Source organism: Amblyomma mixtum, chromosome 4 (assembly GCF_055824585.1).
Source record: "Amblyomma mixtum isolate Tamu chromosome 4, ASM5582458v1, whole genome shotgun sequence".
Taxonomy (NCBI): domain Eukaryota; kingdom Metazoa; phylum Arthropoda; class Arachnida; order Ixodida; family Ixodidae; genus Amblyomma; species Amblyomma mixtum.
Window position 1 is genome coordinate 4,893,904 of NC_143015.1, and position 18,374 is coordinate 4,912,277.

Here is an 18,374-nt window from a genome sequence, read left to right on the forward strand (position 1 = left end):
GCGGTCTCCTAATGTGCCTTTGCCGCGGTCTCCTGGAGTGCCTTTGCCGCGGTCTCCTGATGTGCCGCAGCCGCGGTCTCCTGGAGTACCTTTGCCGCGGTCTCCTGATGTGCCGCAGCCGCGGTCTCCTGGAGTGCTTTTGCCGCAGTCTCCTGATGTGCCTTTGCCGCGGTCTCCTGGAGTGCCTTTGCCGCGGTCTCCTGATGTGCCGCAGCCGCGGTCTCCTGGTGCGCCGCAGCCGCGGTCTCCCCCCTACGACGCAGCAGCGGTTGCCTTCCCCTACGACGCAGCAGCAGTCTACGAGCCCGTCGCCATTGTGGACAGTGCGACGTCCAACCCGAGAGCGCCGGCCACCGGCCTGGCTCCAAGACTATCAGACCTATTAGTTGGCGGTCTGACGTTATGTAGTAGATGGTCTGTAAATATGTGTAAATAAGTACGGCGTACATGCCTTTAGATTTTCTTACTAATACTTACTAACAACTAATCACTAAAAATAAAGGGGGGGGCAGTAGGTTGTATTAAGTTTCGTTTTGATTTTAAATGCTTTTTTCTTCAGGGGGCGCTTCTGTTCTTCGTTATGCATATGATTGTATGTTCGAATAAACGAGTTCTGTGTGCGTCGGGACGGCTAGAGTCTGAGTTCCACCTTCGAAAATATCACAAAAGACAAGCGGCAATTTCTTCCCACTTATACGGGAGAGAGCGAAAGAGAGAGAAACACTTTATTTGAAGAGGAATTCGGGGCACGCCCCATGGTCCCCGCACGACCCCACTGCACTCATAACAGAACGGGAGAACATCCCGTTCTTCTGGTTCGTAACAGCTCCCACATCTGTGACAACCTAGAGAAAAGCTGAAATTTGGCCGAGTTGGTAAGTGTTTATCTTATGGGGAACAGCACAACAAAGGCGGGACACACACACAGAAATCAGCGCTTGTCTTCTGTGTGTGTGTGTCCCGCGTTTGTTGCGCTTTTCCCCGTAAGATGAACCTCGAGAAATACTTGCGCAGACCTCGTCTTTGAGAACCAGGCATTGGTGCAGCAAGTCGAGCATATATCCATCTATTTCTCCGTCCACAAAGCTGCTTTCAGTACAATCAAGAAGTGTTAGCGGAGTGTTTCTTGAAGAAGGAATATGTGTGAAAAATAATACGTTGTCTTTAATTGTACGTACATGTCTTGCTCGAATTCTTTGACTCGATCTATCAAAAAGCTGGAACAGCTGATGAGCTGCGCTAAAATTTCGCATTAGGAAGTGACGCAATCGTCGGCAATTTTTGTTTCAGAGACGCTCGCAGCCGCTGCATCTGCATGGCGCGCTTATTCTCCACAGTGCCTGCACCTGGCTGCTTCAGGTCTGACGCGAGCAGTCGTTGCTTTTTGCCGCTCCATGGCGCTGGTGTCAGAGTGGAAAGGCCGACAATACGCCGTCTTCCGGCGACGTCTTGTAGCATTAAATTTTTGCTCATGCTTCCAGCAAGGAGTGTCGGAGGACCGTTTCGCCGCTTTTATCTTGAATTGGCTTTAATCCCAGCAAAGGTTTGCTGTCCAGGCTGCATCCCTCTTTCATTTTCGTCGTTGTTTATACTTTCTGAGAAGAGCATTAAAAGGGCAGAAGGGCTGATTCATATTACCATTTAATGGCACGATTTCACGGGCAACAGACAGACAGCTTGATAACAGATCCGACGCCAAAAAGATGGCCAACGATTAGCGCACTTAACATTTGCTGTGGGCCGCCCTGGCTGATCCTGACGCCCACAGCAACGCCTTGCACCGTCCATCCCTCGAGCAGTGAGCGTGGTCCATGCATCGGTCTCGCAGCTGCGTAAACAGTCGCTTCCTAAATGATGTAGTCACACTCACAGAAACCGGGGCCGTTTTGAGGTTCAACAGGGAGGCCCCGCCTGAGGGTGAAAAAGAGGAAGACAAAGTTTGAATTAAGATCCTTCAAGGAAGCCACTAAAACTAGTTCACGCACTCTCCTAAGGCACACAAATTAGTTCTTTGTGATACTCTTTCAAGTTGGGCTAGGTTGCCCGGCTTTCTAATCGAGTCACGTGCATTGAAGTGTAAGCACAAATCCCAATTGGCGGGCAGAATAACATTTTCGACTTGCACTCTGTCACCCTAGCGAAACATTGATTGTCCGCTCATCCCATCCCGTGGCCGTTTGTTCCGTGAACCACTGCGGTCTTCCTCTTGACGTTACACCAGCCTGTCCGCATTCTTTGCTTTTGCTCATGCTCTTCCTTTGTGTTTGCAAGTAACCCCCTTAGGATAATCCCCAGCGGGCGCGGCGGGTATTTGTAATAAGTAAATAAATACACAAGCAAATCGATGTGTGCTGCCCGATTTAGGTTTCAGCCTTTTCGTTAGGCCAAGTAGCTTCCCCAGAGGTGAACACTGGAAAGATACAACTACTATACATTATTTTCTTGTCTGCTCGGCTCACAACCTGAGAACGCCTACCAAATGGAACCTACAGCATTGTGATTTTTCAGATTACATCTTTCCCACGGCACGAACCTACGGTGATTCCTTGGCCTAGGCCGATGTACCAGCTTAAATGTTCAGCCACTTCAGCACCTATCGTGAACTGAGGTCCACTTTTAAGAAAGGTAAATCTTAGCTTATATTGAAATGAAATTTAAGCGCACACGAAAAATGCACACAAGAGGAGGATACACACAGGACAGGCGCTAACTTCGTCTGATTTATTCGCAGGTAAGCGAGCGCAAATATATACATAAAAGGAGACATGCGCAGTAAAGAAACAGATCGTCATATCACAATGCGTGCTCAAGGTATCTGTATTCTGCCTGCAAAAGATTAACTGACGTGTCACTCACACAGTCATGCCCCCTCTTCCTGATGTGAAATGCTTCTAATAATTCACGTGCCGTCTTATCACCGCTTCTGCCAAGTATCTTTATCTCCTTCAGCCGCGGCTCGCACGCTCTGCAGTTCGCACAGTGGTCTGCCAAATGTGTCCCTCCACCCCTTAATGCCCGCAAATGTTCCCCCGCCCGGTCATTGACACACCGCCCAGTCTGGCCTATGTAAGCCCTACCACAGGTCAAAGGTATCTCGTAAACGACACCGGAACAGCAGTCGACATACTTCTTTGAGTGCTTCTTCCTGCAGCCACTCTTCTTTTCCGCGTACGAAATGCGTGAAGAAATTTGGGCGAGTTTCTTCGGTGCGGAGAACACCACAGGAACGCCGTATCGGCTTGCCACTTTCTTCACATGATGGGCAACCTTGTGAATATACGGAACTACTACTGGTTTAAACGAGTTCCTTTCTAGTACGTTCGCTTTGGCGAACATGACCTGCTTGGTTTTCCGAAGTAGGACCTCGGCCACAGAAACAATGACCGCGCAGGGGAACCCAGCCGAAAGTAGCCGGTGTACTTGTTTATTAAAGCTACACTGCATAGCATGCGGGCACGACTTCGAGATAGCAGACCCCAGGCATAGGCCGGCAATAGACCTCTTGACAGTTTTCGAGTGAGCGGAATCAAAAGGTAAAAGCTCTTTCTGTGCCCGCGGAGCGTACTCCCAACATACATGATCAACTCCTATAGTAAAATTGACATCTAAAAACTGCAACGAACCTTGTAAAGGGAGTTCATGCGTAAATCTCAATCCCCTCCCGTTCTGCTGAAAGCTCTCCAGGATGCTGCCAACTGCTTCGGTGTAAGAAATGTTGTTCAGTTGTTTCAAAACAATAAGAAAATCGTCTACGTACCTAAAAACTTTCAGCACTCCCTTCCCATTAAAGCTTTGCTCAAGGGCGCGGTCAATAAAAGCTAAAAACAGGTTTCAAAGCACGGGGGCTACGCAGGACCCAATGCAGATCCCTTGTCTCTGACGATAAAATTTATTCTCAAAAGAGATAAAAGTAACACCTAAATAAAACTCAAGAACGCGCATAAAATTGTCCACTGTAAGACCATATGAGTTCTGGAAATCCACCTCTCCGCTTTCTTCTATCGCGCTCCTAACAACACCGAGGGCACAGAATGAAACAGATCTTCCACGTCTACCGAGAACATATACCCAACTGAAGAATTACCCTCGAGAAACCGTACAACCTGTAGCGAGCTTTTTACAGTGAAGGGGTCATGAACCTGTAGAGAGCCTAGGTGTTTCTACAGGTACCTACTGAGGACGTGCTGCCATGTACCGTTTTCGCTTACTATACACCTAAACGGTGCATCTGCCTTATGGGTTTTAGCTTATGGGGGGGACACATTTGGCAGACCATTGTGCGAACTGCAGAGCGTGCGAGCCGTGGCTGAAGGAGATAAAGATACTTGGCAGAAGCGGTGATAAGACGGCAGTGAATTATTAGAAGCATTTCACATCAGGAAGAGGGGGCATGACTGTGTGAGTGACACGTCAGTTAATCTTTTGCAGGTATAATACAGATACCTTGAGCACGCATTGTGATATGGCGATCTGTTTCTTTATTGCGCATGTCTCGTTTCATGTATATATTTTCGCTCTCTTACCTGCGAGTAAATCAGATGAAGTTAGCGCCTGTCCTGTGTGTATCCTCCTCTTGTGTGCGTTTTTCGTGTGCGCTTAAATTTCATTTCAATATAAGCTATGCACCATCTAGCCCAAACAGAAGTTTTGTTAAATTGACTAAATCTTAGTTTTCTTTTAATCTCGTGTGTTCGGCCCAACGATGCGCTAAGCTTGACCCTGCCCTGAAACCCGCACTTGAGTCCTTCCCCTTAGTTACTTCATAGTACAGGGTCATCACTAACGCTAACTCTGAGACCAAATTCGTTTCCCCCGACCATCTGAGTGTATCCTACAATTACGCAGAGAATAACAGCATAGTGACTGTACAGGTTTTTTCATGCTTTTCTTGGTCGTTTTGCATCTCCACTCAAGAAGAGTGCTTTGGTCACTGTGCATTTCGTCAATGCTTTTTTATCGCCGTTATAATTTTTTCCTTCTCCTGTTTACAAGCCCCCTCGACAGCTGCTGATGTTTATAATAAACTTAATGCTTTTTACTTCGCTATCAAGAACAAAAAAGGGCCACATTCTACCCACTTTCGGACACACTGACAAAGAATTAACAGGTAGTCTATAGATTGTTCCGGAGAAGGTTGGTTGGTTTATGGGGTTTAACGTCCCAAAGCGACTAAGGCTATGAGAGACGCCGTAGTGGAGGGCTCCGGAAATTTCGACCACCTGGGGTTCTTTAACGTGCACTGACATCGCACAGAACACGGGCCTCTAGAATTTCTCCTCTAAAGAAATTCTAGCCGCCGCGGCCGGGATCGAACCCGCGTCTTTCGGGACAGCAGCCGAGCACCATAACCGCTGAGCCACCGCGGCGGCTGTTCCGGAGAACGTACTAAAATAAATTCCTGGATATAATGCCACTGTTATTATTCTATAGAACGCCACAGTCGGTACTTCGTAGACAATGGTCAGTAAGCTAATCTGTCTATAATTTTCTAATCTTTTTACGCCGCCTTCCACATCACGTTTTCATTCCTCCGCGCTTTTGGTGGCATTCTCAGAAACGCTTTCCTAGCACAATATATGGGCACTCCTTTCACCGCTTGTAGGCTTCTAATTGTGACCTGCCGTGTTTTCTTGCTGGACTGCTTTTGATTACTTTATGACTGCGGCCTCTATTTTCTTTGCGCCCGATACTTCCCCCTTTACGTCTCTGTTACGTCAGCTCGTCTGGGTATCCCGGTAAAACTGTTCGGCTCCTTTAACTGCGCAACTAAATTTACAGTAGCCGAGCTCTCTTGGTGTCACTGCGTACGCCCACGTAGAATATTTTTCTTAACGTCTTGAGAAAAACAGCGCTTGCAGACAAAGGACCAGAACAAGAAGGACACACAACTGCGCAGTTTGTGTCCTTCTTGTTCTGGTCCTTTGTCTGGAAGCGCTGTTTTTCTCAAGATGTACCCCAACCAACTCGGCCAGCGACACACCTTGCTCAAGTTCATTTCTTAACGGCCTCCGTGCTCACTTTTATTGATATTAGTGGTGTTGTGAGGGCAGCTATTAAATTCGGCACGACGCACTTCAAAGACGACGTTGGTATGTGGCCCCTGCACGAACCTCGATTCATACAAGTGCTGTTCGGTTTGCCGTCATGTCAAGCGCATCACGCGCTCCAGGTCACTGCTACTAGCACGCACACAACTGAGCTGCCGAACTGAAGCCGCAGCAAATCTCGCGCACCTGAGCATCCTGCACCGGTGTTCCTCCAGCCTGGGCGCCGCCTTCTCCGCGCTGTTGACGGTCGAGGGACTCCACAGGCGTTCGGCGGCCGCCGACGCTCGAGGCCTGCAGACAAGGTCCGATATCAGCGCTCGCGTTCCAACGGAGTCAGCAGCGCTTTCCGCTAGGGCTCGTTAGTGAACCGCCAAGTGTGAACGGAAGAGCCCAGAAGCAACGCAGCTGATCAAGACAAAGGAGCTAGATGGTCACTCCAGGCGGTGGTTTTCAATAGGTTCCAGCCAGATCTTTTCGCGACAACCACACTTGCTAGGCTTACAAGCCCAGGGCAGAAAAACCGCTGTTGCGGTTTGACTCCGGTCATTCTAGAATAGTAAAGTGAGCTGTAGCAGCGTATTGCCTGAAACTAGCTATAAAAAAATCTTGCATCCACTCGATAATTCACAGCGTAGACCAACATGTCTCCAGATTGAAGGAGAGCGGCTATCCGGAACAATTACTCTGCGGCATTGCTGAAAGTTTACTAAGAGAACCTGCTGGGTCCCAAAAAACTAAGAAAACGAGCACCGAGGGACGGCCTGTTGTGATGCAGTTTATTCATAATGTCTCCCACAGAATAATTAGGACAGCTAACAAATACGGAGTCCAAGTGGTTTTTTCTGCTCCCAATAAGCTCATTGGAATGTGCAAAAAGGTCCACAAGAATGAAGACCACAAAAAGAAACCTGGATGCAGCATCAAGCACGAAATCACCTACGTAACGTGTGACGAAAATGTCCTTTACACCATTCCGCTCACCTGCCAACGAACCTACGTAGGGCAAATGGGCAGGCGCCTTAACAAGAGGCTCATAGAACACGAAATATCATGTGAGCAACTTGCAAAATCCGGGAATCTGGCACCTCATTGCGCACACTGTTAATGCACACCATTGCTAAAAAATACCAAGGTAATAGGTCGGGCTAGAAAAAGACGGCAACGAGAAATTATCGAAAACTTCTCCATGCACGTTGTTCCACATAAGCAATGCGTCAGCTCGCCTTCGGTAATGTTAGGGGCAACTGAATTTACCTACCTCAAGAATAGTAACCTTCGGCTATTGTAAGCGTACGTGTTGATCGTTTTTTCCTGGTTCTTTCTCCTGTTCTTCCCTCATTTTTCCATCCTCACATACTTTCTGGGTACAGCGCGTAACGTGTTTTTTACACAACACGTGGTTGGCCCTACAGCCGAGCAGCCGCCGGCATTTTTCGTTAACGTGCGTCGCACACTGGCGTCGTTGTCTGCCAGCGTGCCCGATCTGGATGTTGATGAAACCCCGCCCTCCAGGATGTGTGAAGCACTAACGGTAGCTGAGCTGACACGCGAACAACTCCAGAAAACGAGACGGGCACGCTGCCGCCAACTGACCTCAGCTCCGCTTCCTGCAGATGTCAGGGACTTCGGCTGGCTGCGAGGCTGGCGGGTCCTGCCCACAAGAGACCGCCTTGCGGCGTGGGGCGTGGCGCCCTCCGCCCGATGCCCGCAATGCGATCTTTTAGAAACGTTGCGGCACGCTATTTTCGACTGTGTAGTGGCGCGCACCTTTTGGGTACTGGTGTCACGGATGTTTTTAACCCGCCTCGAAGCGCGCACTAGTTCACGCGAACTGTTTACAAATATGCTCTTGTGTGTCGGCATGTTCGTGTTGTGGCGGCAGCGTGGAGCAGCTTCCTTAAATGGGCGTCCGCAAAGAGCAATGTTTCCAATGTTGCAGCGCCTCCGCACGCGTCTCTTTGAGCAAGCATGCGTGAACGCACTGACAATGAGCGAGGCTGAGTTCTTGCGCAAATGATCGACATACTTTATCGTCCTGCGCGGCGCTCGAGTGTCGGCTTTCATACTGCCATACTGACGTGCTCAGTGCTGCGTCACTGCACATGTGCTTGAAAGATCAGACTTCAGTTCAACTGTTTTGTTTCGTATTTTTGTTCCTTTCGGAAAAAATAAACTTCTCTTTCTATGCCCGAGCTCGTCCAGAACCAGCGAAGTTTTTTCGGCGCTGGATTCCTGAGAAGTTTCAACGATAAGTGCAGGCGGGCCCCGGATCCACTGCGACCCGGAGGTACCGCAACCAGCCTCCCTGCCCAGGCGCCGTGCCTTTGCCGGTGCTCGGGCAAACTGCGTGAAGTTCGGGCAAGCAGCAGCCCAGTCGGCCGCCCGTGACGTCATGGGAGGCCCGGGACCTGCTGCCCCTCCGGTGTTCCGTGCGCCGCCCCCAAAGGCGCATTGTTTTCGTTCACAGTTACTTCCGACGCGACAGCTGACGACATCGTCGACGGCATCGAGTTGGTTGTCGGCCCGAAAGGACTAGAGAGCCTCCAGCACCATGGACGCATGAAGTTCTGCGTCGCCATGGCGTCGGCTGCGGCGGCGGAGAAGATGCTCGTGGAAGGCGCCTTCAACGTGAACGGCACTTCCGTCCCAGTAGTCTGCGTGGGTGCTGCCGTGGTCCACGTGACGGCTTTTCGTGTGCCGCTGGTCGCGGGAGACGCGGCGCTGGCAGCGGCACTGAGCTCCTACGGCAAGGTGCTTGACATCACCCATCCCGTCCTCAAGGGCCGTCGTCACGTCGGCAACGGGACGCGCGTGGTCCGGATCGAGATGAAGCAGGCGGTGCCGAACTTCTTGACCGTCCAGGGCCACCGCGTCATGTTTGACTACCGAGGCGTCCGGAAGGTGTGTTCCCGCTGCGGGCAGGACGGCCACATCGGCGCGGCGTGTCGAACGCCGCGGTGCGCTCGCTGCGAGGTGTTCGGCCACGACACGACCGGATGCGGAGCGGCTTGCAGGCGCTGCGGTGGAAGCCACGCCACAGCGGACTGCCTGCGACCACGGTCCTATGCGGCGGCCGCCGCCTCGACAAAGGAACCGAGCAAGGACAACGTGGTCGCAGAAACGCGGAGCACACCAACCTTCCGGACGCCTGTTGCCGACGCGGACCCTACGACCAGCAGCCCGAGGGAACCCGAGCCCACCCCCGCGACGGAGGTGCCCGTGAAGGAGCAGCTCGAGGGGACGCCTTCAAACGAGGTGGAGCCGTTCGGTGCTGTTTTCGCGGAACCCTTGCCGCCGCTACCCCGCACAGCTTCCTTCAACACCGAGAGCAGCAGCGGCGATGAGTCGAGCGTGGCGTCGGGCGACCTGGTGGACGTACCGGACAAAGTCACGCCGCTTCGCCTGACAGGCGACTTGACGTGCGGCCAGGTGTCGGGACCGACGACTCCTGGAGGTGCGGACGACGCGCGCTTCCGGTCACCAGCCAGCCACACCCTCCCATCGGCGACCCTGGCGTCGGCATCGGCTTCAGCTGCGAGCGTCGCCAAGACCACGCAGCAACCGGTGAGCGAGGCCACAAGCGCCGACGACCCCGAAAACATGAACTTTTCCCGACCAGACTTCAAACGTGCCCACCCCCAATCATCGGAATTTGAAGGGACAGTTAACGAACGTTGTAGTAAAAAAGTGCCGCGCGCGTGAAGCGCCGCCCATGGCAGCGCTATTTAGGTTGTATGTTATGCCGTCGGTGCTCTTGGCAGTCATGGCGGTTGTGCATCTCCTCTCCCTGAATGTTCGGGGATTTCAATCCGTAGACAGACAGAGATGGTGATGCACTTTGCCAGGGCTAGGGGCGTCGACATCCTGTTTTTACAGGAATGCAACTTCCGTACTTCACTTGATGTGCTGAATTTCACCACCCGGTTTCTGTTTTTGCTTATTTTTCGTTGATTGATTTTCATATGTGCGGTGTTGGTGTCGTTTTTGTAAACCCCCTCCTGCGCGCGGGTGCTCATTGCACTTTCGGGCTGGACGGCCGCACTCTTGCGGTCGACTTCACACTAAACCAGCGGCGGGTACGTGCGGTGGTTGTATGTGCGCCAGCACGGCAGACTAGTAGTTCTGATTTTTTTGAGCGCCTCGACTCATTCCTCCTTGATCCCTACCCCACTTTCATCGTCGGTGACTTCAATTGTGTACTTAACATCGACCGTGACGTCCGCGGACAGGGTCACGGTCGCCGTTATTGCGGTGCCCCCGCGCTCCGCGATCTCGTGACTCAGTTCCGCTTGTCTGACGCGTGGGTGCAGCTTCACGGGGATGCCTTTGGAGCGACGTGGGAGAGAGCACAGTCAGCGAGTCGGAAGACAAATTCTATTTTCCACCAGAGCTCGCTTCTTTTGTCGTTAGCTGCGAAGTTCTCGCGTTCCCTGCAGGCACGCCGGTGATTTCCGATCACCACCCCTTGTCAGTCAGTCTCGACTTTGGTGAGGACACCCCACGTACTGTTACGTGGCGCACGGACACGAGCCTACTGGCGGACCCGGAAAGCGTGGCGTCGCTGCGTACGGCGTTGGCCGCATCGTGCAAGAGCTTCGTTGCGACTGATTCATGGGACACACTCAAGGCTCGTTGGCAGGCAACTCTGGTGGCAGCCGGTCAAGACCGCAGACGCCGGGTAACTCATGCACTGAATGACACCCTCAAGTGCATCCGTATAGTGCAAAGGGGAGCACCCTTAACCTTTGCCATGAGCGATTACCTGAGCCTACTCAAAGCACGTTACCACGTGTTGCTCTGCCAGTCATCACGGGCAGCTAGTCGCGCACACCAGCTCGGGCGGCCTATATCAGACCCGGCTGTGCTACGACACGTACGCGCAGGCACGGCAGAGGAATTCGCTCCCGCTACTGTGCCTTTCGTGACACTCCCATACGGCACCCAAAGCAAAACCGCGTCCGATATCTGCACGATCTTTGCAAGTCACTTCTCGAACCTGTTCTCTACGGACAGTTGGCTAAATCTTCAAGATGGTTATGACGGGCTTCTACAAAGCTTTTTTGGAAACTTGCCACGAGTAGTTGAAGAGCTGCATGAAAACCTTTGCGCACCAGCCACAAGCCAAGAGCTGCACGCCATCCTGCAGAGTATGAATGCAGCCTCTGCCCCCGGTCCAGACGGCATTCCAACAAGTTTTTATTCAACGTTTTTTTACCAGATCCAAGGAGCACTGCTGAATATGGTCAACGGCTTTCTCACGGATCGGTTACGTCCGAACTCTTTCCGCGAATGTCGCATCATACTCATTCCGAAAGCGGGCGGTGACCCCTCCGACCCGCAAGCATGGCGGCCCATAAGCCTCTTAAACACAGACTACAAACTAGTCGCATCTTTACTAAACAGAAGAATGCGGACGATCCTGCCTCACCTAATCCACCGGGCTCAAACCAGCAGCGTGCCTGACCGCTCTGTGTTTTCTGCATTGGCACTCATCAGAGACCTGTTCACATTTGCCAGCAGGACGGGCTTCACCGGGTGTTTTGTTTCGCTCGATCAGGCGAAAGCATTCGATCGGGTGGAACACTCGTATTTGTTCGGAGTCCTCGAAGCCTTCGGATTCCCGCCGCAAATTGTCAGCAGGCTGCACCTACTTTACGCAGACCTGAACGCTCATCTCTCCGTAAACGGCCACCAGAGCGCTCCCTTCTCAGTCACCCGGGGCATAAGGCAAGGATGCCCTCTCTACCCAACATTCTTCGTGTTATGCCTGGATCCACTCATCCGGCGCATTAACGACAGTCCATCCATACGCTTCTTCCGTCTGCCTGGCGAGGGCCAAATCAAAGTTTCGGCCTACGCCGACGACGTGTCGCTTTTCCTCAAGGACGAGGATAGCTACGCCGCTTTTTCGCGGCTGTTTCTCGAGTACAGCGAGATATCAGGGGCCCTATTGAACAGGAGAAAAAGCAAGGCACTAAAGTTTGGCACCTTCACACCGACCCTTGCGGGCGAGGTGGAGTGGGTGCAGGGAGTGAAAGTCCTGGGAGTAGTATTCCTCGCCAGCGGAGAAGTAGCCCGCGAAACCTGGACTAACCTCCGCACGAACGCTGAGAAACGCCTCTCGGTGGCGTCAACTTTCCGCCTTTCAATGGCACAGCGCTGCTATTTAGTTAAGTCCACAATCCTAGCCGCATGTTTTTTTGTCGCCCGCGTCGCAAACCCACCGCGCACGTTTGCTCGCAGGCTAACCTCGGCCTGTGGCTCTTTCTTTTGGGCGGGCAAAACCGAACTTGTGTCACGAATGTTCATGCGCCTTCCATCGTACATGGGTGGGTTTGGTATACCTTGTATCCGCACCATGTGCAATGTGCTCGCCTTGCGAGGAGTACGAGATCTTGTACGCAACCCAGACTATCCCGGGAGAACACTCCTCACATACTTTCTGGGTACAGCGCGTAACGTGTTTTTTACGCAACACGTGGTTGGCCCTACAGCCGAGCAGCCGCCGGCATTTTTCGTTAACGTGCGTCGCACACTGGCGTCGTTGTCTGCCAGCGTGCCCTATCTGGATGTTGATGAAACCCCGCCCTCCAGGATGTGTGAAGCACTAACGGTCGCTGCGCTGACCCGCGAACAACTCCAGAAAACGAGACGGGCACGCTGGCGCCAACTGACCTCAGCTGCGCTTCCTGCAGATGTCAGGGACTTCGGCTGGCTGCGAGGCTGGCGGGTCCTGCCCACAAGAGACCGCCTTGTGGCGTGGGGCGTGGCGCCCTCCGCCCGATGCCCGCAGTGCGGTCTCCTTGAAACATTGCGGCACGCAATGTTCGACTGTGTAGTGGCGCGCACCTTTTGGGTACTAGTGTCACGAATGTTCATAACCCGCCTCGAAGCGCGCTCTAGTTCACGCGAACTGTTTACAAATATGCTCTTGTGTGTCGGCATGTTCGTTTTGTGGCGGCAGCGTGGAGCGGCTTCCTTAAATGGGCGTCCGCAAAGAGCAATGTTTCCAATGTTACAGCGCCTCCGCACGCGCCTCTTTGAGCAAGCATGCGTGGACGCACTGACAATGAGTGAGGCTGAGTTCTTGAGCAAATGGTCGACATACTTTATCGTCCTGCGCGGCGGTCGAGTGTCGGCTTTCTTACTTCCTTACTGACGTGCTCAGTGCTGCGTCTCTGCGCATGTGCTTGACTGATCAGAGCATTGAGTTCAGCAGTTTTGCTTTGCATTTTTGTTGACATTAGTTGAAAATAAACTTCTCTTTCTACGCCCGAGCTCGTCCAGAACCAGCGAAGTTTTTTTTCGGCTCTGGCTTGCTGAGAAGCTACGACAAGTGCAGGCGGGTCCCGGATCCACTGCGACCCGAAGGTTCCGCAACCACCCTCCCAGCCCAGGCGCCGTGCCTTTGCCGGTGCTCGGGCAATCTTCAGGACCTTCGTGCCAGCAGCAGCCCAGTCGGCCGCCCGTGACGTCATGGGAGCCCGGGATCTGCTGCCCCTCCGGTGTTCCGTGCGCCGCCCCCAAAGGCGCACTGTTTCCAGTTTGCAGTTACTTCCGACGCGACGGCTGCCGACATCGTCGACGGCATCGAGTCGGTTGTCGGCCCGAAAGGGCCGACACGAGTAGCTGAAGAGCTGCATGAAAACCTTTGCGCACCAGCCACAAGCCAAGAGCTGCACGCCATCCTGGAGAGTATGAATGCAGCCTCTGCCCCCGGTCCAGACGGCATTCCAACAAGTTTTTATACAACGTTTTTTTACCAGATCCAAGGAGCTCTGCTAAAGATGGTCAACGGCTTCCTCGCGGATGTAATACGTCAGAACTCTTTCCGCGAATGTCGCATCATGCTCATTCCGAAAGCGGGCGGTGACCCCTCCGACCCGCAAGCATGGCGGCCCATAAGCCTCTTAAACGCAGACTACAAAATAGTCGCATCTTTACTGAACCGAGTGGGCTCGGCAGCAGCACATCGGACACAATGGTCAACCCATTCTGCTTTGTCGTGCAGGTTCTAGCTCTCTTGCTGCAAATGCAAGCGCCGCACACTTGCGCAGAAGATGGAATTGCCATGCAGCGCCTGGTCATCGACGTATCTGCACGAGACAGTCACTGCCCCGTAGACAACATCTTCCAGCTACTCATCGTGGGTACTACGCCTGCGCCGGCATCAGTTACGTCGCATCATAGGCTTCCACCAGCGGGTATAAGAAGCAGCAGCCTGACGTTGAAGACCAGTGGGCTCGACCCGAATAACCTGCGTGAGGTTATACGGCAAGTTGTGCGAGAAGAGCTCCGTCGATTGCTGCCAACGGGAACGCAGCCGCAGCTTACATCGCTCAGTAACGTCTTCTGGAACGAGGTTCAACAGGCCTTAGGTGTGACGCCGAACACCACGCCGCCTATAGAGCCCCAAGCCAAGACAAAGACTGGAACGGCCTTCCACACAACGTCGCTGCAAACACCTGTCCATCCTCATTTTTGAATTGTATAACTGCCATATTTAAAGAATAACATCTTTGTACATAAAGTTTGATTCTTACTGTACCCACCCCTTATGTAATACCCCCTAACTGGGGGTCTTTAAGGTAATAAAGTGATGTGATGTGTGAAGACAACGTGCAATATGAAAACGCGAACAAGTGACCTTGAAGTTATGATCGACGGTCACGCGGTTATTGCCTTGGTGGACACCGGAGCTGACTACTCCGTCATGAGTGGGCCACTCGCTGTCCAACTCCGGAAAGTAACAACAACTTGGGACGGCCCGCTGATCCGCATCGTAGGTGGTAACCTGATTACGCCGTCAGGACACTACACCGCGAGAGTTACTGTAAATGGGCGAACCTATGCTGCAACCTTCCTGGTCTTACAGCAATGCTCGCGAGATGTGATTTTGGGAATGGACTTCCTGAATGAACATCAGGCGTTCATAGACCTTCGATCTAAGTCAGTCAAGTTTTCCACGGACAAAGCCATACCTTCTGCGACGAGCGCAACTCATCACGTTGCCTTAAACGTCCTCGATGAAGCATTGAGCGTGCTGCCCCGATCGAATGTCCTCGCCTGCATAGGTACAGGAGACATCGAAACTGCCGAAGGCGTCATCGAGGGGAACACCCAGCTACTCCTGGATCGAGGACTGGGCGTCGCAAGGGGAGTCGCCCAAATCCGAAATGGCTAAGCCCAGGTGTTGCTAACGAACTTCACCGAAGAATACCGGCATCTAAACAAAGGTACTACGATCGCTTTCCTCGACGAGGTGGCAGACATCAGAAACATATTTGCCCTACCCGACCAACCTGTAGAACAATCTGACCAAGGCCATCAAACAACGTTTGATATCAACCCAGCATTACCACAGAGCAGACAACACCAAATACGCAGTCTTCTTCAAAAGTACAGCGATTGCTTCTCATCAGCATCGAATGTGCGACGAACGAGGCTTGCCAAGCACCGCATTGTCACAGACGAACACGCCCGACCACTTCGACAGAGCCCCTACCGCGTATCACCGTTAGAGAGCCAGGCTATCCGCTAGCAAGTTGAGGAAATGCTTCGTGACGACGTCATCCAGCCATCGAGGAGCCCCTGGGCAGCATCAGTCGTCCGAGTGAAAAAGAAAGACGGCAGCCTTCGCTTCTGCGTCGATTACCGCCGCCTGAACAGCATTACGAAGAAAGATGTCTACCCCGTCCCCCGCATCGACGATGCATTGGACCGGCTGTGCAACGCTAAGTACTTCTCATCGATGGACCTGAACAGCGGCTACTGGCAAATTGAAGTCGACGAAAGAGATCGCGAGAAGACTGCGTTCATCACACCAGACGGATTCTTCGAGTTCAAGGTGATGCCATTCGGCCTCTGCTCTGCAGCACCCACGTTTCCTATTACGTGAAAACATGCCGTTAGTGTCAGCGACGCAAAACGCCTCCGATTAGACCACCCGGACTCCTGAACCCCACATCGCCTACAACTAAGCCCTTTCAGCAAATAGGGATGGACCTCCTCGGCCCTTTCCGGCTTCAAGCAATGCAGGAAGTTGGGCGAGTTGATAATACATGTTGAACTTAGCAAAGTGGAATAGAAAGACAGGGACACGAAGAAGCACACAGGACAAACGCTTGACATCAACTAGTTCTTTACTCGGGAAAAACCCATATACAGAAACATAGAGGGCGGAAACAAATTACAAACCAAGCAATGAATCGGCTTTATCACAATTGTGTTAAGCGTGAACAGGCATCAAGGAAGGCAATTTCTTTGACGGAAATTGCTTACCTTACAATTTCCTTGGCAGTACCTTGACGTTTGTTTGAGTATAGATAAGAATAAAGCCTGCTGGGTGTATAAGCCGCGTACCAAAAAAGGCAATTTGAAATATGATTCGTCCCACTCAAAGGTAGTAAAGAGGGGGATTGCCCTAAATTGCATACGTGAGGCCCTCAACAAATTGTGCCAGCATAAAGTCTCGGCCAGTGTGCAGATGCAGTCACAGCGCCTGAAAAGGGCTGGTTTCCCACAAGAAATCATCGCTTCTGTGGTGGAAAGCCTAGTGAAGGAGCTAAACTATGGGAAGCGAAAAGAAAAGGCTCCCCAGACTAGGCGTCCGGCGGTGATCCCCTACATACACAATGTGTCGCACCGGCTTAAAAAAGTGGCCGAGAAGTGCGGGGTATCCGTAGTGTTTTCAGCGCCCAATAAGCTCTCACAAATGTGTCGAGCTGTCAACGAGGTGAATGACTATCCTGGGTGCACAACGAAGCATGCCACCCGTTTCACAGCGCGTCAAAGGGGTGGTCTACGAGATTCCACTCTCGTGCAAGTAGTCGTACATTGGCCAGACAGGCAGGTGCCTGAACCATAGGTTGAGGGAACACCGTCGTGCTGTGCAAGCTGTAGCAACGGATGGGCACCTAACAGAACACTGCAAGTCATGTAAAAAATATAAAGCAAATGAGCCGCAGTTCAATGCCACTCGCACGTGCGGTAAAGGAAAAAAGAGGCTTGACAGACAAATTATAGAGGCTTATTGCATTATAAAGAAAGCTGAAAAATATATCAGCATTCCTTCCCTGACCTTATCACGCAAGGAAATTGCTTAACTTGATGCCTGTTCACTCTTAACACACTTGTGATAAAGCCGATTCATTGCTTGAAAAGGGTGGGAATTTGGGCTGGTTGGTGCATGATCCGAGGCTAAAAAACAGCGCAAACGGGGACGAAGCAGAGAGAGGGACACGAAGCTGACTAACAACCAAGTTTTATTGCACGTTCACCGGTTAAATACCTCTCGTTAGGCGATGCGTCAGCACCCGACACGACGACGAGGTTGTTGAACATGGGACCCAAGTTTTGCGTTCCCCCACGTCCTAACAGGACCGAGCTCTTGGGACTTGTGAGGAGCGTGGCATCCAAGGCAAAGAATGGCGGTAGAGACAGGTGCATTGACAGCGCAGTGGAGTGCCTTCCCAGAAGACAGCCTCAAGCGGGCCTTGACCTTCTGAGGTCAACGGTGACGACCCTGCGTGAAGCTGACCTGCGGCTACTGCAGTCGGACAAGGAAGGAGGATTTGTCCTAGCCTCACCTCATGTGTACAACGATAAAGCGGACAAGGCAGTGTCAGACGACTTCAAGGAGCTGGTAGGTGTGAAACCGGCGAGATTGAAGAAAAAAGTGATGACGATGTGCGAGAATATGGGCCTGACGAAAATGGCATCTGCCATAAGCAAGTGCGAAGAGACAAGTCTGACAGTCTTCTTCACAGCCAAAACTCACAAAGAAGAGTGTCCTTTCAGAGCCATTGTGTCGGAAAAAAGAACCTGGCAGAGTATTGTGGGCGGTTTTTTACAACGGGCCCTCACCGAACTCACGGTGGACGACCCGTTCCTGATACGCAAGCCTCAAAGCGTGGACGACTTTCTTCAGGGTGCCTGTCAGCCCAACGCGAGTGGCTTATCGATAGATGTGAAAGACTTGTACTACTCGCTCCCGCAGAATTTGGTGTGCAGAGAAGTCGAAGAATGCATTGACCGACACGGCGTGGTAAAATTTCAGAACTCTTGCGGCCTGTGGAAATGAAATTTTATGGAATTATTAACGAGCAACTTACAATGCCCCATCATCAGTCATAAGGGTAGTTTTTACATTCAGCGGGAGGGGATATGCATCGTGTCTTCGCTCGCCCCCATTCTGAGTGATTTGTTTCTGGCGCGTATTGACAGAAGTCTTATGACTGCTATTCAAGTGACAAGCATCATTAAGGTGTTCCGTTATGTAGATGACTATCTAATTCTTTATAAAGAGGATGAGACAGCACGACAGCA

The 18,374-nt window shown here is 52.1% G+C and overlaps 1 protein-coding gene across 1 annotated transcript in view; it reads right to left on the reverse strand.

Annotated features, from left to right (window-relative positions):
* Window positions 1-1,623: 1,623 nt before the first annotated feature.
* LOC149345529 (beta-hexosaminidase subunit alpha-like) overlaps window positions 1,624-18,374 on the reverse strand; it is a 161,726-nt gene continuing 144,975 nt past the window's right edge. Inside the window, exons 11-12 of the mRNA XM_089586106.1 lie at window positions 6,234-6,338; window positions 1,624-1,911 (exon numbers count right to left, since the gene is read on the reverse strand). Coding sequence (XP_089442232.1) covers window positions 1,848-1,911; window positions 6,234-6,338 — 169 coding nt within the window. The 3' untranslated portion in view covers window positions 1,624-1,847. The remainder of the gene's footprint in view (window positions 1,912-6,233; window positions 6,339-18,374) is intronic.